This window comes from Hemicordylus capensis, chromosome 1, assembly GCF_027244095.1.
Source record: "Hemicordylus capensis ecotype Gifberg chromosome 1, rHemCap1.1.pri, whole genome shotgun sequence".
NCBI lineage: Eukaryota > Metazoa > Chordata > Lepidosauria > Squamata > Cordylidae > Hemicordylus > Hemicordylus capensis.
Window position 1 is genome coordinate 207899597 of NC_069657.1, and position 22884 is coordinate 207922480.

The window sequence follows — 22884 nt, forward strand, 5'->3', positions numbered from 1 at the left end:
CGAAAACAGTGGGCAGCTAATTGGGCAGCTAATTCATCATGATTAAGCAGCATTGGAATCAATGAGGCAAGTTAGTCATGACTAACTGAAGTCCCATTGATTTGAATGGCACTTATTCATGACTAATGTAGTCTGGATGCTTCCCAATAATTTGATATATTTCATTCTCTGGCGTGTTTCAGTAGAAAAACATCCTGGGTTCATTTGGGTTCAAACAAGCAGTGATTTATACAGGTGCATTTATGATTTATACTGATGTAAACAGATTTTCAATCAGACTCTAGTTAAATCTAGTGTAGCTAAGCAAAGTTGCAATGACATAAAGTCTGCCTCTCCTTCTTCCCCACCACAATGTGCAATTCCGAGCACTGGTAGCATTAATCATTGAACATGCGGTTAGGTAAATTCTTGTGTGGATAGTTTTAACTGGTTTTATGTGGGCCATAACTAGATGGAGGATAAATTGCTTTGCTGACACAGGAGAGGATATAATCCCTTTAAAAGAAACATCTTGCTGGAGAAAGCAAGTTTGCCTTGTCCTCCCAATGAGAGCTGATTTTCACATTAGTTGCTGCTGGAAAATCCTGCATGTGACATCTCCCTGCACATGGTCAGCTGGTTATATGTAGCTTAGAGCCATTCTGGCAGTAATCGAAAGATGTGTGATAATTTCCAAGCCTTCAGATAAGTCTTTGGATTTCAAATAATGAAAAAGTGTCACCGGTGGGCAGCATCCCAACTAGTACTTCTGCAAGAGGAAGATGTGCTAACCCCTGCTAACTGAGCAATGAGACTCCTTTTAAAGTGGTGATTCTAGTATATTTAGCAGGGGAAGAACAACTGACCCTATCCAACCACAGCACAGCATCCCTCCAGTGGCTGTTGTTGGTGTCTACCTTATGTTTCTTTTAAAGTTGTGAGCTCTTCGGGGACAACGATCCATCTTTATTAATGTATTCTTTATTTTTCTATGTAAACTGCTTTGAGAACTTTGGTTGAAGAGCGGTATATTAATAGTATTCATAGTAGTATTAGTGTAAAGGTGGGAAGGGGTGACTTTTTTGGTGCCCCCCCCACCTCTGCACTCCACTTAAAATATATGCTTCTGAAGCTCCTTCAGCCTTCAGGGACATATTTTCAGGGAGCACAGAAGTCTGCAGAGAGGAGGAGGAGATTGGTACAATTAGGTCCCCCGCTTGCATAAGCAGAGCTAGTCAGGATGTTGTCCTCTGGATATAATGATAAGTCATAGCTTGCGGTGTATTTAATATGGGGAAGACTTTCTAAAAAGGTTTGATCTTAAGGCAGGTCCAGTCAATGTGAAATATATCTGCTCTCATCTTTAAATGTGGCTGTAAATATTCAATATGTCTTTAAATGTGGGTCTGGCCCAATCATGTCTAAACCAGAGGGTGCAACTTAAAGCACAAAAAGAGGCGGGGGAGCATGCTGAATTCTCTTCCTGCTTGTGGAGCCCCTCTTTAGCTGCTCTTCTCCTCAGCGTACTTTCTTCCATTATTGGAGGGGAAATTATCTTGGGAGATGGACTGAGTGGGTAGCAGACAGGAGGAGGGCTAAGAAAAGAGGTCTCTTCATGGTCTTGTGAAACTGTGCTATTTCTTAATCCTCTTTCCCTGTGGAAGATCACATGGCTCAAAATGTGCTGGGATGTTACAATGAGTGTATACATCTATTTTGTGCCGGTCAATCTCTTCATTTTCTGGTTCAGCTTTCCCTGCTCACTCACCCTTTCAAATGGAAACTCCATCCCTGATTCACATTTGACCGTGGGCAGACCCATGTTTAAAGGCTCAGATCTGCCACGTCACATGCAGTTTTGACCCTGAAGACTGGCATTTGCTTCAGTTTAGTTTGTGTACATTGTGGCTACTCCTACTCTAAACAATGTGCTCTGGAAACATTAACATTTGGAGCACTCTGAAGAAAGTGCTAAGGAGGCCATTGCAATGCTGTTCTTGCTCTCAACACTAAAGCAGATGAAGCATCTGTGCAAATAAATGATCCAGATTGAATGTAGTCTACCTGTAATTTATCTCTGGCCAGGCTTCTTGTACCACACTGCCTATTTCTTTTTTATTTCCCATCCAACCTGCTTGCTCCCATTTCCTCTCTATTTGTTCCCTCCCATGGGAGCTTTAAACTGTCATGATTTGTGGTTTTTGTTTTTTTTTTAAAATAGTGAAATAAGTCCTTTGGATTATATTTAATACATCTCCTGGTGTATGAAATTTTAACCATCATTATGTATTTTCTCCCAAGTCTTTCTGCTGTAGTCGCAAAGGCAGTAAACATAGCATTTTACAAAATTTATTCTCTTTAAGTCTTTAGAGGAGACTTATGTCCGCTAATGGTGCAGCAGGGAAATGCTTGACTAACAAGCAGAAGGTTGCTGGTTCGAATCCTTGCTGGTGTGTTTCCCAGACTATGGGAAACACCTATATTGGGCAGCAGCAATATAGGAAGATGCTGAAAGGCATCATCTCATACTGCATGGAAGATGGCAATGGTAAACCCTTCTTCTATTCTACCAGAGAAAACCACAGGGCTCTGTAGGCTCCAGGAGTTGAAATCGACTTGACAACACACTTTACCTTTACCTTTACAGTAAGTCAGATAATCAAAAGGCTTAAATTCCCTCCTCCCCCAAATAATCTTGATTCAAATGGCTTCCCCACATGGCTGGGTTTTTTTTTTTTAAATGAAAAATCTATCTAGAGTTCCCATCATAGATCTCCCTTGTCATGTTTACTTTGTCCCTTAGTGTGTCTTATAAAAACTCTTTTCCACAGGCAACTTAGGTTTCTTTAATGTGGTCTGACCTGCCTAAGAGCTGCTTCGCAGTTTACATGTCACATTTGCTGCAACTATACTGGTGTTAGCGGTAGTATTTCTGATGGTAAACATCTGGAGCAGAGCCTAGTCATCTGGTCCACTTGCTTCCCAAAGTATTTAAAAGTAAACATGAAAGGTGCGAAGTGCAGTTACCCTTAAATACTCAGGGACCACCTGCACTAGGGAGTACAGCGTAGTTGGTTGCAGCAGCGCCCAAGTTGGTGTCTACTGCCCAGTTAGGGACATGCATGCACCAGCCCTCATACTCTGCATGTTTACTGCAGTCACGCCCAGTGTTGTCACAGCATGCAAAATCGGAAACAACCATTTTCAAAGCCATGGGAGAGAACTGATTTGAACCCAGTTATTTTTACATGTGAACCTCCATACTCAAAAGCCAGATAGATTAGATTAGATATAGTGTTGGAGACCACTGTACGAAACAATGTGGTATGAATATTTTAATCTTTGAAGCACTTTTAATGTTGCGATGGAGGCAGTTCCAATGCATGCCATTCTCCTTTCCCAGCTGTGGAGCAGATGAAAGGTTTTTACTTGAGAAGACAGGTCAAGTCTTGTTTTCCCTTTAGCGGATCTGCTGCCTATAAAGGAGCACTTCTGTTGTTGCTCAATAATTTTCCAAAGTGCTGCTCCAGGGAACCTTGGAGTTCCTCAAAAACGTGTTGGGGGCTCTTCACTGAGAAGGCGAATGGTGGAAAAGTTTCCCTAAAAGGCAGATTACACGCCACTACTAATCATCCTTGAGATATGTGGCCACAGGAGAGTGTGTTATGGGATATACAAGGCAACAGTGACGCCTCAGGGGCATGAGACTAGTGTTCCATGCAAACGGAATGCTTATGCTGCCGAATATGCTTAAGAATCCTCTGCAACATGCCCAGAGTTTCCATGACAGGGCTGCAAGGGTTGAAAGGGTTCTCTGAAGGTTTAGCTTCCACAGCTTTCAACATGTTTCTGTTGCACTTCCTGTTAACTCCTGGTCTGAGGCCCAGAGTAAAAAGTAATAAGATCTTAAAAGTGAAGGCTAATGTGGGGCGGGGTGGGGGGGCAACCTTTAAAGACTAAGGGATGCTGCTTCGAGTCCTGACATGTAGAAGAGGCATGGAAATCTTATGGTAGCATATATGCATCTGTTAAGTAGCTGCACAACTGGCTGTGATTTCCCAGTGTGTTTATATAATCGACTAGCAAGCGAGAGGTTGCCGGTTCTAATCCCCACTGGTACTGTATATTTCCCAGACTGTGAGAAACACCTATATTGGGCAGCAGCGATACAGGAAGAGGCTGAAAGGCATCATCTCATACTGTGTGGGAGATGGCAATGGTAAACCCCTCCTGTATTCTATCAAAGACAGCCACAGGGCTCTGTGGTTGCCAGGAGTCGACAATGACTCGACGACACACTTTACCTTTACCTTTACATGTGCCGTTGTCTCACTTGTCAGTCTGCATGAGGTTTTCATGTGTTTTCCTTTACAGGAATGTAGGATGTGTAGTATAGTGTAGTGGTGTAGTGGCTAGAGTGCCAGACTAGGACCAAGGAGACCCGAGTTCAAATCCCCATTCAGCCACAATACTTGCTGGGTGACTCTGGGCCAGTCACTTCTCTCTCAGCCTAACCTACTTCACAGGGTTGTTGTGAGGAGAAACCTAAGTATGTAGTACACCGCTCTGGGCTCCTTGAAGGAAGGGTGGGATATACAATGTAAAAATAAAATAAAATAAAAAAATGTGTCACTCTTGCAGTGGGGATGGCTGCACCAAGTGAATTTCATTGTTAACTGCACAAAAGCCTTTCCATAAGATGGCAGCTGTAGCCATATTTTGGACTTCAGTAGCCTTTAGTTTGTAACAAGAAAGGGAATATTTTTTTCGTTGGAATTTTGCATATTAATCATATTTTTGCTATTTGCCCACAGTTAATGAAGTAGATTGTTCTCTTTTATTTTATTTCAGGCTATCGGGATATTATTTAAATTTAGAAAAAAGGTCAGCTATGGTGTTGTGTTAGTTTATTTCTGCAACCAAGTCCTGGACTAAAACCGAAATAGTTAGGCAGGCAGTCAAATCCTACTGTATTGGGTGCTCAAAGCCATCACATATCCAGGCAAAACAGTCAGGGACATGTATCAGGGAAACAATAATAAGGAATATCCTGGCCTGTGCCAGATCATACCAACACATTACCCTTGCAATTTAACAAATTAAGACCTGCAGGTTCTTTTCTGATCTTTGCAGTTTGTACAATAAATTGTGCAACCTTAGAAGGAACTTATTAACCCATTTTAAAAGAATCAAACCTTTGATGAGCCCTGTATCCTTTGAGAAGTGAGGGGCAGGGAGGGGCTAACTTCAAAATCCTTCTAGAGATTTTGTACAAATGATAGTGTAGAACATACTGCAGGAATATACAGTGTAAATCTTCAGTCTCTGCTATGCCACATGGGCATAAATTCAAAGCGATGCTTTCAACTAGTTGTTCTTTGTTTTGACTGCAGGCAGGGACAGGAATCTGCTTCTTTAGGATTTCCCAAACAGGAAGCAATAATGTGACTAAAGAGGCAGAGATTTCCTTCCAAGGTGGATAGCATACAAAGAGGTTTAGATTATACAGAAGCAGCATCCTGAATAACAAAGGAGCTGCTGATTCGCAAGAATGGTTATTTTTCTGGACTCGCAAAAGAAAGGGTATTTTCTGCTGTCTGTAATTGTCCTCTGCTTAAGAAGAGCAATATTTTGCAGTGTTTGTATAATCTTTGGAATTGGCCTTGCCATACATACTGTACCAAGAACCTGTTCTACAAATAATCTAAAGTTGTGAAGCCCTATAACATTTACTGACTTAATTCAGTGGCTTGGATCCAGAGAAGTGTGTGTGTGGAGAACGATTCATGCAATGGGGCTTTCTTGCTTTCTTCTTCTTGCTCCTTGCACACCTCCAAAAGCTGCTTCTGAGAATCAGGGGACCCCTCAGAGCAGTGTGCAATACGCTACAGCTAGAGGGGGACATCTGCAGAATTGGGGACGCCATGTGCAAATGTTCATGCAATGGAATCACTGGTTCTCACTTAACATGATTTATTTATTTATTTATTTATCTAACCCAAGGTCTCAGGGCGGTTGACAACAACAAATACTAAAAACAATTTAAAACAAATAATAAACAATCAAAAGTTTAAAAATTTAAAAGTTAAAAGTTAAAGCTAAAAAGTTAAAAAGCTTGGGTAAAAAGATGAGTCTTTAAATCTCTTTTAAAAGCCACTAGAGATGGGGAGACTCTTATTCTCACGGGAAGTGCGTTCCAAAGTCTCGGGGCGACAACAGAGAAGGCCCGTCCCTGGGTGGCCACCAAACGACATGAAGGTAGCCACAGACGAGCCTCCCCTGATGAACGTAGTGGACGATGGGGATCATGCAGAAGACGATGCTCTCTTAAATACCGTGGGCCTAAGCTGTTTAGGGCTTTATAGGTTATAACCAGCACTTTGTATTTTGCCTGGAAACCTATCGGCAGCCAGTGCAACTCCTGTAATATAGGCGTAATATGGTCTCTTCGAGATGACCCGGAGACCAACCTGGCTGCCGCATTTTGTACTAATTGTAGTTTCCGGACTACGTACAAAGGCAGCCCCACATAGAGCGCATTGCAGTAATCAAGTCTGGAGGTTACCAGCAAGTGTACTACTGTTTTAAGATCATGAACTTCAAGAAACGGACGCAGCTGGCGTATCAACCGAAACTGATGGAAAGCGCTTCTGGCCACTGCCTCAACCTGGGAAACCAGGGAGAGGTGTGGATCCAGAAGCACTCCCAGACTGCGTACCTGTTCCTTCTGAGGAAGTGTGACCCCATCTAGAACAGGTAGATCAATATCGCTTCCCGAGTGACGACCGCGCACAATAAGTACCTCCGTCTTGTCTGGATTCAGTCTCAGTTTGTTATCCCTCATCCATCCCATTACTGCTTCCAAGCAGGCATTCAGGGAGGATATGCCTTCTCCTGATGATGTTGACATGGAGAAATAGATTTGGGTGTCATCAGCATACTGATAACACCCAGCACCAAATCTCCGGATGATCTCTCCCAACGGTTTCATGTAGATATTAAAGAGCATTGGAGACAATATGGAGCCCTGAGGGGCTCCATATAAAAGCTCAGATTTTGAAGAGCAACAGTCTCCAAGCGACACCATCTGGAATCTGCCAGAAAGGTAGGAGCAGAACCACTGCAAAGCAGTGCCTCCCACCCCCAACACGCTCAGACGTTCCAGAAGGATACTATGGTCGATAGTATCGAAAGCCACCGAGAGATCCAAAAGGACCAACAGAGTCACACTTCCTCTGTCCATTCCCAATTGGAGATCATCCATCAGGCCGACCAAGGCAGTCTCCACCCCATAGCCCGCCCGAAAACCAGTTTGAAATGGGTCTAGATAATCAGTTTCCTCCAAGACCGCCTGGAGCTGGGAGGCCACCACCCTCTCAATCACCTTGCCCAACCATGGGAGGTTGGAGATAGACCTGTAGCTATTAAACTCTGAGGGGTCCAAGGCAGGCTTTTTAAGAATAGGTCTAATAATTGCCTCCTTTAAACAAGGAGACATCCTGCCCTCCCCCAGAGAGGCATTTATAATTGCCACCAGGCTCTCCACAACAACCCCCTTGCCAGATAGTATAAGCCACGTCGGGCAAGGATCAAGCAGACAGGTGGTAGAACGTACCATTCCGAGCAGCTTGTCCACATCCTCAGGAGTCACAAACTGAAATTGATCCAGTCTAACCACACAAGAGGAGTTGCTGGATACCTCTGCATCTGACACTGCGATAACTGTGGAGTCTAAATCGACCCGAATACGAGAGACTTTGTCCACAAAAAACTCATTAAAAGCATCACAGCGGGCAACTGATGGTTCCAAAGATGGATTCAGGGGAGTAGGGGGCCCTACTAGACCCCTCACAACCCTGAATAGCTCCGCCGGACGAGAGCCTGCGGAAGCAATACGGGCAGAAAAGAAACCGCTCTAGTCGCCTACCTTGCCGCTTCAGCTCCCGTAGATCTTCCGTATACCAAGGAGCCATTTTTGAAGCGGGTCGGAGAGGACACTTAGGAGCGATCATGTCTACTGCCCTGGTGAGCTGATTATTCCAATTCTCCACCAGGGCATCAACCGGATCGCCGGCAGGGCCAACATTAAATCCTTCCAAGGCTTCTTGGAATCCTATTGGATCCAATAACCTTTTTGGACGGACCATTCTAATAGGTCCCTCACCCCTGCAGAGGTGGGACGCAAGTGTGAGTCCGACCTTAACCAGATGGTGGTCCGTCCATGACGATGGGGAGATCACAGGAGTCCCCACCCACGGAACACCACCCTGATCAGAATGAAAGATCAGATCAAGAGTATGACCAGCAACATGTGTCGGTCCAGAGACCACTTGGGATAGGCCCATAGTTGTCATGGCCGCTATGAACTCCTGAGCTGCACCAGACAACCCAATCCCAAAGTGGATATTGAAGTCCCCCAGCACCATAAGCCTGGGGGACTCCAACACCAAACCCGAGATCAAGTCCGTGAGCTCAGTTAGGGACTCTGTTGGGCAGCGGGGTGATCGGTATACCAACAGAAGTCCCAATCTATCCCTGGTCCCCAAACGTACATACACACATTCAATATGATCAGACACTCTGATAGGGATCCTGGTAAGGGAGATATTATCCTTAAAGACCACAGCTACTCCACCTCCCCACCCACACTCCCTTACCTGCTCCTCTACAGAGTACCCTGGAGGGAGAAGCTGGGCCCAAACTGGGCCCCCAGCCTCCCCCAACCAAGTCTCTGTGATACACACCAGGTCAGCCCCTTCATCCCTGATCAAATCATTTACTTCTGAGTAAACAAAGAATCTTAACTATTCAATCCATAACACATTTTCTTGGAAACCAGTTGCATTGATTCCAGCCTGTTCACTCAGAATTAAGCCCCATTTTTTCCCCAATGGGCTTATTTCCATATAAGTATACTTAATAATTATGGCCGAAATTTCATACGTCTGTATGAAAGTTGGAGGATCACTAAAGTATGGAATTAAGGCAGGAACCTGGCCAAAAAAGGAAGTGACAAACCTATCTTGGAGGAAAGCGGAGGAAAGCAACCCTATTAGGGCAAATAAGTTTACTCAAAATGCACCTTGGCCACCTCTGGGCAGTTGTGTCAGCAACCACTTGCATTCATGGTTAAAGGATGCACATGTGCGCATAAGCCCCCATATATCATACCAGGTTCCTGTGCCTTGAACAGCAGCATAATACGTAGAAATTAACTCTGATGCAGAGATATGGAAAGCTCTGGCCTGCCAGAAAAAAGGTAGCAACCCTACTCCAAGAGCATGACATGGAGAAGGGCATGGAAGGGATCATAAAGGGGCTTGTGCATATGCATTTGCCAGGTATAGCTTTGCCCATGGGGGGGGGACATTATTCAAGTGAATCCTTTAATCAAAGAAAAGGTGCTTGTGTTTTTTTGCCATGTAGTCCTCTCTCCACCTCACATGTTTCCATTGCTTACAACCACAATATGGATCTATTATCAGGATTCTTTTGACACAGTAAACTCTAGGAATGTACTTAATAATGGACAAGTATTAGGCCCATCTATTTTTCTCCAAATGTTGCAATTGCATAAGTGAAATTCAGTTTTTTAGTTGGTACTCAGCAAACTTATCCTCCTTTTTTGTCATTGTCATAGATGTCATTTTGTCATTGTCATAGATGTTGAGAGTGTATGTGTGTGGGGGGGGCAGGTCTTGCATGGGTACCTTGGGCTTGCCAACAAAATACATGGTTTCACTTAATCTGGGGGCAAGCACATGCATGCATGTTTAATGAATAGTTACTTTGAATATATGAATGAACCATCACTAATCAAACACAAACAGAAGTTTCATATAATCTCACATCACCTCAAACAGCACTTTTCAGGAGCAATATTTCACATACTCATCTTGCAAGCCCTCAGATGTTCAGATGGTGTGGCATTAAGATATAATCTCTATATATAATTCTTTAAGGCATACCCGTGGCTAATCCTTTGTGTGGCAGCTCTCGTGAGAGTTCTGGTGAGAGAGAGTTGCCGGAAGGGCAGCTGCTGCCAAGGAGGGAGAGAGGTTGAGGAGGAGGCGAAGAAAGAAAGAAGACACATTGAGCAACAGCATCCGCTGCCATCAAGTCTCCTCATGAGGAGGACTGCAGAGCCGAGGTGTAGGAGGGCTATCTGTGCAGACTGGAAGGGAAGCCCCAGCTTGACTTGGCGGTGACGGATGCTGTTGCTCAATGTCTATGGGGAGATGACTGGGTGAGGTGAGACTGGCTGAGGGGAGATGGGCTGAGGGGGTCAGAGGAGACTGGCTAAGGGGAGATGACTGGCTGAGGGGGTGTGGGGAGACTGGCTGAGGGAAGACTGGCTGAGGGGAGATGATTGGCTGAGGGGAGACTGGCTGAGGGGGTGAGTGAGCAATAAATTCCTAGAGCACAGATGCTCTGCATGGGATAAGCTAGTTATTATAGTTTCCTGACTGTATTATTTGTCATCTTCTAGGCAACAGAGATTTTTTGCCCAATGATCCATTGGAATTCAAATCACATCAATGGTTTGGAGCATCTGTGAAATCCAAAAATGACAAAATTCTGGTAAGCTTTCACTTGTAATCCTGAGGACACAACATCATATTTAAATTTTATGAATTCTGACCCAAACAGTAGTGTATGGAGAAAAAACATCTCTTGAAGATTGCATGCAGTGACATGGCCGCCATTGGACAAGGGGAAACAAATGTCCCTGGGGCACCAGGGTCGGGAGGGCCTCCACATAACCCTATTGTCCCTACCTCAGGGCACCTTTCTCTTCCTTCTGCATGGAAGTACTTGCCAGGTGGTAGTATGAGGCATGACCCCTCGTCCATTCTTTCCCAACGGGTGTACGAAGAGCTCGTTGGGTGCTTTCTTTCTCTCCCTTGTTCCGAGCAAGGGAGAAGAAGCAAGCACCCAGATGACCCTTTGCTTACTGGCTAAGAAGAAGTGGCAGAGGGGACGTGTGGCCATCTCCCAGAAGCAGACCAACACAGCCTGTCTCTTGCTCTTTCCCAGCCACTGCTTTGTTGCTGGTTGGGTGCTTTTTCTCTCCCTTGATCCAAATGAAAGAATGAAAGCACCCAGCCAGCAATGACGTGCTAGCTGGTAAAGAGCAGGAGAAAGGCTGTGCAGCCTCTTCCAGGAGCTGGCCGGCCACACCCTTTGTGTGTGATGTCAGGTGCAAGTAGGGTTGCCAACATTCCATTGCCCAAATAAGGGACACAAGTGTGTGTGTGTGTGGGGGGGGTCCTCAGGGGCCATCTCAGGGGCCATTCATACAAACCAAGAGCAACACACAGCATTTTTAGAGGGGGGGGTATTTACACCACACACCTGGACCATTCACACACACACCAAGTGCAACACAGAGCATTTCCAGGGAAATAACTGCACAATCCCCAATGAATCCACACACCTTTTTGATCTTTCACCACAAACCCACAGGTCTGGGAGAGAGTGCATTTGTTTAAAAACAAACAAAAAAACTCAGTTTCCCATAGCCTTTTACTGAGTCAGACCATTGGTCCATCTAGCTCCAAGGTTTTGGAAAGAAGACCTGCCTAGAGATGCCAGGGATTGAACCTGGGGCCTTGCCTTTTACATGCATGGCTCCACCTTGTTCTACCATCCCCAAAGGTCAGTTCAAAAGCATTCTGGTCATACGAAATATACAAATACTGTAGTTAAGCATGATATTCAGAGGTAGAGTTGTTTAATAATATCTTTATTTGCCCCAGGCAGTTCTAAGTATGTTACATTCTGTTCTAAGTATGTTACATTGTAGTGGAAATTCCCCGGGTTCTGAGACAGAGATTGACACCAAAGGTGAGAGAACGCAGATTTATTTATTTGCCGGCAAATGGACCCAGCGGAATAATTTCCAAAGGCTGAGACCCTGATCACACTGCGGCCTCACCTTTTATACACATAACAATTTACATATAGTGGGTACAATTCTCATTGGTAAGCATCACTTAATCATCATCTTAACAATTCTACCAATCAGACAATTTCTCTACTAAACTATAACTTAAGCATCCCCCCCCCTTCTCCCTGCATATCACTACAACTATTTCACTCCCTACAGCTGTGGCCTTGAGCAAGTGTCTACCAGCAGTTTGTCATCTACAGATAGGAAGGGGCCCCCTGCCTGCATACCAACAGTGGACAGGAGTTTATTATGCTGCCGGCAAGTTGCAATTAGAGCAGCTTGGTTTATGCAGACCTTCTTTAACCATTTCTTGACCATAAAACTGAGTCTGCCTCAACATGTCAAGGGGAAAACGAGAAGCCCATTTCCTCTTCCCCTCCATATTGTCTGTTACTAAGTCCAGTAGGTTTGTCAAGTGTCCATTGTTTGGCTCCCAAATTCTTGAGCTGCCTCCTAGATCCAAAGAAAAATTTGTTAAGGTCTAATGGAATCATAGGAAGGATAGCTCTTTGGTCCTTGTAAAATCTTGAAGCTAAAATGTTCTGTGGAATTCTGCAATAACAGCAACATTCTGTGAGAACTTCAAACTTGGCAACAGAGCTTGTTTTATCCGGGGGTTAGATCAGCAGTGAAGGGCCCAAAGTCAAATGCAGGCCTCTGAGATGTACTGTCTGCCCCTCCCCCCACTCCAGTTTCCCAATTCGGAGGTAAGCAAATGGTGTGGAACATCTTATGGGTGTGGAACAGGAGACCATGATTGCCCACAGTGAGGCTATAGTCCTCCATCCTCACCCCTCACGCAAAGTGACTTTCTGATTAAAAAACTAGTTGCAGACCATGCAGGACTAATGGCCGTGGGTGCCCTGACTGAAATCCTATCATTGACACAACTGGCTGGCCTTGAGCAATGCACGGCCTTTTATCCTGTGTTCCTGATAACAGTTGTATTGACCTAACGCAGGGTTTCTTAACCTTGGGCCCCCAGATGTTGTTGGACTACAACTCCCAGAATCCCCAGCCACAAAGGCCATGTCTGGGGATTCTGGGAGTTGTAGTCCAACATCTGGGGGCCCAAGGTTAAGAAACCCTGAGCTAGCGCATAAATTTGGTATAAGGACAAGTGAGATAAAGATGAGTGATTTGCTTTTAGCCTTTGGGTGTTTCTGCACTTCTAGTGGCTCGTGCATTGACCTGACAAGAACGGGAGTCATCTGGCCTCATGATTGCATCTTTGAAGGCAGAAATGCTGCAGTGCATCAGGAACTTAATATTACAAATACTTTGGGACCTGTGGAGATTTCAGTGGCATGATTGCAACAACAAACATGACAGTCTGGTGTGGTGTAGTATGTGCTGTGAACTCCCCATTTCAAGTCTTACCTCAGCCATAAACTTGCCAGGTGACACCCAGGAGCCAGCCCAAGTATTAAGAGCTGCTGGAAAGGCTTCGCTCCACATGCCACCAACATCTGATGTACATTTGGCTGGAGTATGGAGGAGGGCCTTCTCTGTGGCCACACCTGGGCTGTGGAATTCCTGCCTTATCTGGGGCCATGGAATTCCTTTCCTAAAGAAAGAACTCCTGGAAAGTATGCCTTGCTCCCTCTTTTGTGGCTTTTTACCACCAGGTTATGGCTTTTCCTGTTCCAGCAGGCTTTTAATGTATCAATTGTTTGACTGCCATTATGATTTCTGTAGCGCTTGAACATCTCTTGGTTTTTTAAATATGTTATAAGCCATCTTGGGCATTTTAACAAAATGGAAGGGCAGGGTTTAAATATTTCTAAAAAGTAAATTCAATAAATATCGCCCATACATGGTGCAGATGTAACACTAACTAATCTCCACCATGCTTATGTACTCCTTTCACTTCCATTCTCCCCTCCGCACATGCTCATGTATTCCTTTCCCCTTTCTCCTCCTCCCCTCTTATGCATGAATCCGCCCCCTTTTCATTTTCTGAGCAAAGCCTGGGGAAGTTCTAGATATACGCTGCTGTTTTCATTAACTGTGGTTTGCTAAAACCGCAATATGCAAACCCATTTCAAACCATAATTGGAAACTAGTTTGGAGTTGACTATGGTTGTGTGTTGGTGTTTTTGTTTTGTTTTTTGTTTTATGTGCTACAGTATGATGGAATGTTGGGAACTGACTTCTAGATATTCCTGGTGGCACTGCACGTTTTTACGTATTTGTTGCACATGCACTCCTCTGTGAGATATAAAGTGCTTGGAGCATTTATATACTAACATGTAGTAGCTGCTCAGCTGAGCTGCAGATTAAAAGCAGTTGCTGACACAGGCTTGGTGGTTGGGTGGTGCCAACAAGTTAATTAATAGAGTGCACTGAAAATCAGCTGACATTAGGAATTTTACTTGTGTGTATGGCGGGTATTTTGTTTGTTTGGGTTTTTTTGGAACTTCCAGCCCAATTCCTTTATAAAGCAATAATTTATGAGAGCTTTCACCAAGCTAAGTAACTTTTCTCAAATTGCAAACAATGCAAAGCATGTTCTCTCTCTCTCTCTCTCTCTCTGCATAGTTGCTCTCTATATAGATAAAGTAAAGGCACAGTGTTGGGTGCCGCCCTGCCCCCTTCCTGTCTATCTCATAACCATCATTTTCTGTGAAGACTGTAATACTTCTGAGGAGCTTTCTAAATGCTGCCATTTTGCTTCATCCACAGGCGTGTGCACCATTGTATCACTGGAGAACTGAACAGAAAGCAGAGAGAGAACCTGTGGGAACTTGTTATCTTCATGACGGGTCTAAAGTTGTTGAATATGCTCCCTGCAGGTCAAGTATGTGGAGAATGTCTTGCTCTTGTAATTACAGCTCTGACTCTGTTTTCTGCCTCCCATCACATTTTATGTACCACATGAAGAGATGTATCTCCTATTCCCCCTCTTTCCTGCAACAGTGGTTTATCCATTGAGTCACAATGGGAAAGGTTGTCCTATTAGCCAAGCATAGAATATTGCTGTAACTGTTGCTATAGTAAAGCCCGTATGCTGCATCACTACTGTTCATACAAACTGGACCTTGCTATTCACATAGGAGCAATAACAAGGGCAGATTTTACTTGTGGGTCCATACAGCAGAGTCCCCAGGTTCTGAACCCTGTTGTTGTGACCCTAACTGGCTATGGGTCTCATACACAAGTGGGTCATATACATAAGTGGGAACAGATCTTTGCTAGCTTTCAGAATGCCTTGCTTATAAAAAGGCTGTTCCATAAGGTTTTAAAATTCTGCTTTAAAGAGGTGGAAACACATCATTGGTCTTTACAAACCCTTCTCAAGAAGGCTTATGAAGAGGGATGGAGCTAAACAGAGAGACGTTATGGATGATGATTATATTCTTTGACCTGGCTTCTTTAAAAGCAATGTGCTGTCATTATTTTGCCTAAGGGGCTGAAGGATCTCGCACATGGCATCTTCTTGCCAGCCCAGTTGCACCCCTCAAGTGTGTCGGAGAATAAAGACATTTTTTCAAAATGCACCCATAGGCTTTTTATCCACTCACTGATGGTTGAAGGGACTGACGTATTTGTGACTGAGCTCCTAAGACAACTGTCCTCACTGTCAGAAATCAGGGAGGCCCATAAAGGCATTGAGAGAGCGAGTAGGGGGATATAATGGCTAGAGCACTGGATTTGAGGACATTTTACAACTTGAGAGGCTGGAGCTTTTTTGCTTTTTTCCTGCTGCCATCTTCTGGAATGTAATTGGGAAATCTGCACTGTCTAGAATGTGCAATTGCATTATTTGCTTTGTTTCCTCCTACAACAACTACCACATCTGATGGAAATATCATGCAAGAGGCCCAACTGCGTTTTTGTTTGCATCCAAAAATGCTCTCAGACTGAGGAGACCTGGGTTCAGTTCTCCATTCAGCTCACTGTATAGTCTTAGGCAAGTTACTTTCTCTCACCCTAACTTGCTCCACAGATTTGTTGTAAGATGAAACAAATCATAATTAAATCAGAGGAAGAATGGGGAAATAATGTATGTCAGATTTTGCTCCTTGGGAAAAGGGCAATATAAAAATGAGCTAAAAACATTAAAAAGTAGAAATAAACAAGAGGGCAACTAACAGCACTATGTAGAAGATACCCGACTGGACTGGAAAGCTGAGAGAAACAGGCTTTATAGGTGAAGTGTCAGATGTGTGAGTGCACTCATACCACCTCATTTTGTAATCTAGAAAAAAGGAACTATTGCTTGGTCCCAGGGGCGTAGCAAGGTTGGAGGGGGCCCAGAGACAAGATTTTAAAATGGGCCCCTCACTGATATACACACACAAACACACTTCACAATATATAGTGCACTCACACTCACATCCCCATTATGAATACGGTGAAAATCTAGTTCACATTTAATCTAGTTTTTTCTCTCTCTGCTCCTGCCGATCTCCAAGAGACTCAACATAATTCATAGGGGGGTGCAACATGAGCTGGTGTTGCTTGGAGACTGCTGTTCTGTTAAGCGAAAACTGAAGTGTGGAGTTCCACAAGGCTCCATACTGTCCCCAATGTTCTTTAATATCTATATGAAACCACTGGAAGAGATTCATCATCATACATAATCATGATTGTTTCTGGCCCACTGGGACATCTGAGTTGTTCACCTCTGATATAGACCACGGCTGAACAATTTTATTTTGTGACTTTATGTTGCACAAACAAATTCACAAACTGGTTGGGGACATCACTTTTGTATCTGTGGCTTGAAAACCTCACTTAGTTAACTAACTAACTAACTAACTAACTAACTAACTAACTAATTGCCTGACACGAGAGGCTGCAGGTGGTTCACAAAAACAAAACAAAATAACAGTTATTAAAACAAGAATTAAAAATCTAACACATTCAAAAATTTCAGGGATTGAAAAATCCAAATAGCTTTTTTTTTTTTTAAGATTCAAACATGACAGCAATTACATCTAAAATGGAGCTAGGCAGCTGTTTTGTACATATTTCTCCTATAGCAGCCTTTTCACAAGAGAGGACTAGGAGCTCGTTTAGTTTTTGGAGCTGTTGCTTTAACTTTCACATTGTAACAGATAAGGAAGTTTGTGTGTATTGGGTGGTTGCTCCTTGCATTTCTCCCTGTTTTCTCCTCTTGGCCCTGACAAGACTGCAGGTTCTGCATCGGGCACTGAGTATGCTGCTGGAGAGAAGGGGCCCCCCAAGAATGTTCCTAAAGAAATGGGGGCTCTTTGTCCAAGCTTCACTACTAGACCCAGAGGCTCGCTTCCACCCTTGCTAACGCTAGAAAGGAGGGAGAGGGGTGTAGTGAGCTCTATGGAGAAAGCCAACCTGGCCAGTCAGCAGCTCAGGTGGTGCCCGAGAAAGGGGGAGGATGTGAGGCTTTTGCACTTTGACACCATGTAGCTGCGATGCCTGTAGAGAAAGGTGGGTAAAGATCTTTAAAGCAATCTTCCTGCTCAGCTTCCTGAATGTTTCATAGCCAGGATGACACTCTTCCTACATCCTGGGCAGGACGTCCAATTCCCGAACTGTCCAGGCCAATCCTGGACATGTAACCACTCTGGACATCTGACCAGGGCCAGCCCAAGGCTCAAGGGTACCCCCTGGGGAAGTCTGCGTGGGGCGGGGCGTGCACACTTTCCCAGGCATGGAGAAGCTGGGAGCGCCAGCCAGCCAATAGTAAAATACTAATTTGCATGGCACTCAAAACCTTTGGGGAACAGGGGGTGGTCTGCGCGGGCGGGCGGGAGAGACACTGTATTTCTTTCGTTTCACAGTCACCTGTTCTGTTTCTCCCGTGTTTTTCTTTGCAGTAGCAATTTAGGAGTCAGTCATAGCCTAGGTTAGACGTACACTTCCAGCAGCACCCCGATGATACTCCCTTGCAATCGCCTTTACTGCTGAGAGGGAGTGCCCGAGGCTGCCCGGCTGGCGGCAAGTGAGGGGGGGAAGTGTGGCTCAGAAAGCTGATTTCCCTCCCAGTGGTTGAGAACGAGTGGCTTAAAATGGACAAGCAGAAAAGAGCGCACAGACTTAACAAAGTAAAGTGTATACTTTATTTTTACTTGGTAAGTGCCTGTGCGCAGAGTTAGTCAGAGGTAAAGGACCATTTCCAGATGTGTGTGTCCCTGAACAGCTGAGGAGGAACACAAAACGATGATGACCATCCAGTCCGGAGTTGGCGGAGCGCCTGCAGACAACGCGGATGGGGCGCGCACACAACCACAGCCCCAAGTGTTTGAAGGCTCGAGCCCAGGCTCTACCTTCATTGGTTCTTCGCAATCAGAACCAGCGCTTGTTGCTTCCATTGGTTCTTCTTGATCCGCGGCTGGCACAGAGGCAGAGCTGTCCTTTTCCCGAGGAAGGGGGTTCTTCACTCTCCTCCTCCGCAGCCTCCTCAGGAAGGGTTGGGAGGGCAGAAGCCGATCGGTGCTTCGCACGCCAACCTGGCGGTGGCTTATGTTTCTGTACCTCCCGGGTAGAGCAAGGGACTGGACGCGCTTAGCAGGGGGGTGCTGCTTTTTCTCAATCGGCACATGAGGATTGTTTTTTTTATATATAAAAAAATCAAATAATTCAAATTGAAGGAGCTGCGGCAGGCGCTGGGTGGGGGGAGGCACGTGACATGTCTCTGGAGGGCCCCCCCAGAGGCCAGGGCCCCTAGACAGCTGCCTCCCCTTGCCCGATCATAGTTACGCCCCTGCTTGGTCCTTCTGAGGAGAGATGCAAATTCCCACAAAACATTCCCACAAGCAACAACAACAAAATGTGTGCACTCACACAACCATTTGTTGGCATTTCTTAGTGTGTAATGATGGACCACTGAGAGGAGTTCTGGCAGGGACCAGAAAATAGGTTGCCATGATCTCCTTTGAAAGCGAGAGATATAAACATAAGCCCTCACATCCACATAGAAGTGGCATATGCTGAAGATACAAAGCAGTGTTGAATTAGAACAGAGAAATCACTAGGGAAAGATCAGGCTACTCAGAAGAAACTATCTGTTTTGCCTTTACGTGAAATAGCTCTGCCTACATTCGAGACAGACCTGGAGAATTGTTGTTTGCTTTGAAAAGGATGGATATTTGAGACAAAACATATTGGCTGCTATCCTCACTAAGGAAGTGGCTATATGCCAGGAAGATGTGCCCACGCTGTAGGGAGCTTTCTTAGCTACCCAGCATGGAAGGCAAGGAACAGTAGCAGCCTGTACTAACAAGCTGGAGGGGGCAGAAAGTGAACCACAGCTGCTTGGGTACCAGCAGCCACTCTCTTGCTACTTTCTGGTCCCACCCTGGCTGTAATTGAGCCATGTGGCTGCTCATTCACCCAGTGGGATGGGGAAATCTCCAACCCTGGCCATTCACTTGGTTGGGGATTTCTCTCCCCTATGGGGAGAATGACCAACCTACAGGGCTCAATTAAGCCAGGGCGGGGCCAGAAGGGAGTGAGAGAGTGACTGTCAGTACCAGAACAGCCGTGGCTTGTTTTCTGTCCTTCCAGCTTGTTAGTACAGGTTGATGCTGGTAAGGAGCTGATTTTCTCCCATCTCTGTTTCCCCTGGAAATGCCCTGCACCACCTGAAAACATGCCCCTGAGGGTTGCACAGCCTTCAGGGACATATGTTCATGTTCACATGGCATTTCTGGAGTAAGCAGAGATTGGAGATAATCATCGGTCCCTTCATATCGAAGCATAGAGTGGGAGGGGTCCTGACAGGCCATCTAGTCCAAACCCCTGCTTGATGCAGGAAATCCAGAGCTATAGATGAAAACAAGCATATCATGGGAAAGGTTAGGTTTTAAAAGTTCTTCCTGACATGCTATCCTGACAGGCATATAGAAGATGCTTTTTCTATATGCTATAGAGAGCATTCAAGTAACTGCTCCCCCCATTTGCAGTTTGATATGTTCCAGTAATAAATACACTGACTCTTCCTAACTGCAGATACCTATGGCTTTTGCATCATGCCCACTTTCTCTATTCTCCTGCTGTTTTGCTTAACATCCAGCCTGAAGAAGAGTTCCTATTTAACAATTTTTACAAAATCTACTGGATGTCCAGTTTGTTATTCCAGCTTATAACTTTGCTATCTAAACCGATTTGAGAATTTTTTTTCTGCTGAAAAGCAGTATATAAATATGCTCAATGATGGTGATTATAACATGGCAACCTCCATTTATTTTTAATCATGAAAGATCTCAGATAATCTAACTTGACTCCAACAGCCAAGCTGCATTATCGTTTTCTGTTCAACTTGCTAGAACCTCTGTGACCAAGTAGAATCAGAGTCTTGTTTTCCTCAAGCTGAGCTGGAATAACAAACTGGACATCCAGCAGATTTTATTTTAAAAAACCAGTACAGTAAGTCTGAATTTGTGAACGACAACAGACAGATTTCCCCCATTATTAATAGGGAGTTAAAAAGAGGGAGTCAAAGATCCATTTTGGAACGACTGGCCTGTTTTCCCCACCCTCTCTATTTAAATAGCAAAACTGGGAGTGCATTCCAGAATCATCCCCAGGGGCCTAAAAATGTACTGAACTAAATGGCCATTTCATTGTATGCAGTAATAACGCTAAGACACTGTTAGCATTTCTGTCCTAAAGCTCTGTATTCAGAGGATTAACCACATCATAAAAAGCCTTCTTGGACTCACTTATGGCATGCGAGGCATCAGCACTGGAATGCCCTTTCCCTTCCTGTTTTAAAGACAAGCAATGTCACTGAGCTGTGTGTGGCTTGTTGGCCTGCAAATGCAGAAAAACGGGAATGCATCTGGACCCATGTGTGCCAGTGCCACGCTTTGTAATGGTCTGCACTGGCATACTGCCATCCCGCCTTGCCTTATGAGCATCCAGTCCTTTCTTCCCCTGCCCTGCCCCACACCTACGGTTTCTCATCCATTCACATTGGTTGGTTTGTGTTGCATTTGTGGAGTGGTGCGGGGGGAGGGGTGGAAAGAGACATAAAAAGCCAATGTAACTAGATTTTTTTTTTTTTAAGGGAGGAGTAGACACTTTCCTTTTTAGATTTTCCACTTCCATATTTCAAAGCAGGCAATAAGTCAGTAGTGTTATTTGCAGTACAAAAACCAAAAGAAAATAGCTGTCTATTTTCACCAGCATAATGTCCCCCATTGCTTAAAGTCTACACAACTTGTAACCCATGAAGCCCCTCAGCCAAATATGGCCGCCTACTAGGACAATATTCTTTATTGCAAGGCTTCCATCAACTCCTCAGTGTGGCTGTGTAATTTCAGCTTTGCCTGAAGGTTATGATTGTGTGAAGTTTCTGCCAAAGTGGAATAATCAGCCCCCCAGCACCGAGCAGAGATGGCTGTTCTCACTGCACAGTGCTGTGCTTTGCTCAGCACCAGTGGGTCTCCTTTAAGAGAAACAAAGCTCTCTCTCAGTGCCACTTTGAAAGTCATACACAGAGCATTGGTAAATTAGTCCATCCTCAAATACTCCTGCTAACTTGGCAGAGGCACCTTTTAACGTGGCGATTCTCTTTATTTAGCAGGGGGAGAGTAACTGGCCCTATCCACCCCCAGCACAGGACCTCCAGTGGCTGCTGCTGGTGTCTTTCTTATGTTTCTTTTTTGATTGTGAGCCCTTTGGGGATAGGGAGCCATCTTATTTATTTATTTCTCTGTGTAAACCACCCTGAGCCATTTTTGGAAAGGCAGTTTATAAATTGAATGAATGAGTGAATGAATAAATAAAGTAAATAGAATAAATACTTTCCCCATAGATCTCTACAGAGAAAGCACTAGGAGGGGCTACACTTCCCAGAGCTCCAATCATGCCTTCCAAGGTGGTGCTGGGGTTGACAGGGGTCTTTTTCTCTTAAAGGGTCTCTTGGCACTGGGAAAAGTGCAGTAGTATGAAAGTGCAATAGGAAATAGCTCGTATATTGAAGGATTTTTGCCAAGGGGAATTGGCAAAAATCCCCCAATTCAAAAATAGTGGATTACTGCACTAGAGGCTTATCAAGCCTCCTGTTTTGGCTGCCTACCTGGCACTGCAAAACAGAAAGATTTTTAAGTACCTGGCAAGCTTCAGTGCATGACTTGGAGGTCATATTCCCATAGGTGGATTACAAGTTGAATAGGTCTGTTGCGGTTGTAGTATGCAGTAGGGCCCTGTAGCACTAGCATGAGGCTGCACTGAGACTGAGTTCTCACAGAGAGCAGATGAAGTGGGAAACCTACTTGAGGGTTGTGCCACTTCTGACTGCAGGGTGTTTTTCACATAGCAGGCTTTACCATGAGATCATTGCGAGGCTTTACTGTGAGTTCAAAGTTGCCCCCCCAAACCCATGCAAAAAGTGGGTTTTTTACACTGGATATAAATCAGGCTACACTCTAATGTGCAATTAAAAACCTGAATCATGTGTGAAGTGCTCCCCAATAGCTCGCAGGGACTTTGGGGTAAATCTGGCCAATATGTGAATGCACACCCTCATTCTGGAGGAGATACGAGCTAAAAGCCCTCTCTGAAAAATGCCAAGGTGAGGGCTAACATGACTGGATATTCCTCCATACAAAAAATTCCCTGCACATGGAAAATTGGCATCTCAGAGAGAAAGAGATGCTATGCTAAATTAATGGCTGCTTCCCTCTTGCACATTGTTAGGAAGCAGAGTGGGAAAGGCTTAGGTTTTTGCAAGAGAGCAAAGACGAGGGAATCTTGCAGAGATTAGTCATGAGGGACAGCCGTTAGGCCTGGGTCATTGCTGCCGGAAGTGAGAAACTGCTGAGGAACATCACAGCTCTGTTCCTTGAAGGTACTTTTGAGGTAAAGTGGCTTATGGTGCTATTGTAGGAGAGATTAAGACTGGATTCCCCCGCCCTTCTCTGTCTCTACCTTCCCCAAGTACAAAAGCTCTGTTCAGAAACTAAAAATGTTGAGGCTGTGATAACAACGTTTGAGAATGATCTGTCAACACTTAAAAG

General features: G+C 44.7%; 1 protein-coding gene across 3 annotated transcripts in view; it reads left to right on the forward strand.

Moving 5' to 3' along the window:
- The window catches only part of ITGAV (integrin subunit alpha V), a 113896-nt gene that overhangs the window by 39869 nt on the left and 51143 nt on the right, over positions 1–22884 (forward strand). For all 3 annotated transcript variants that reach the window (XM_053271921.1, XM_053271940.1, XM_053271932.1), the window contains 2 exons: positions 10469–10560; positions 14618–14732. In XM_053271921.1, coding sequence (XP_053127896.1) covers positions 10469–10560; positions 14618–14732 — 207 coding nt within the window. The remainder of the gene's footprint in view (positions 1–10468; positions 10561–14617; positions 14733–22884) is intronic.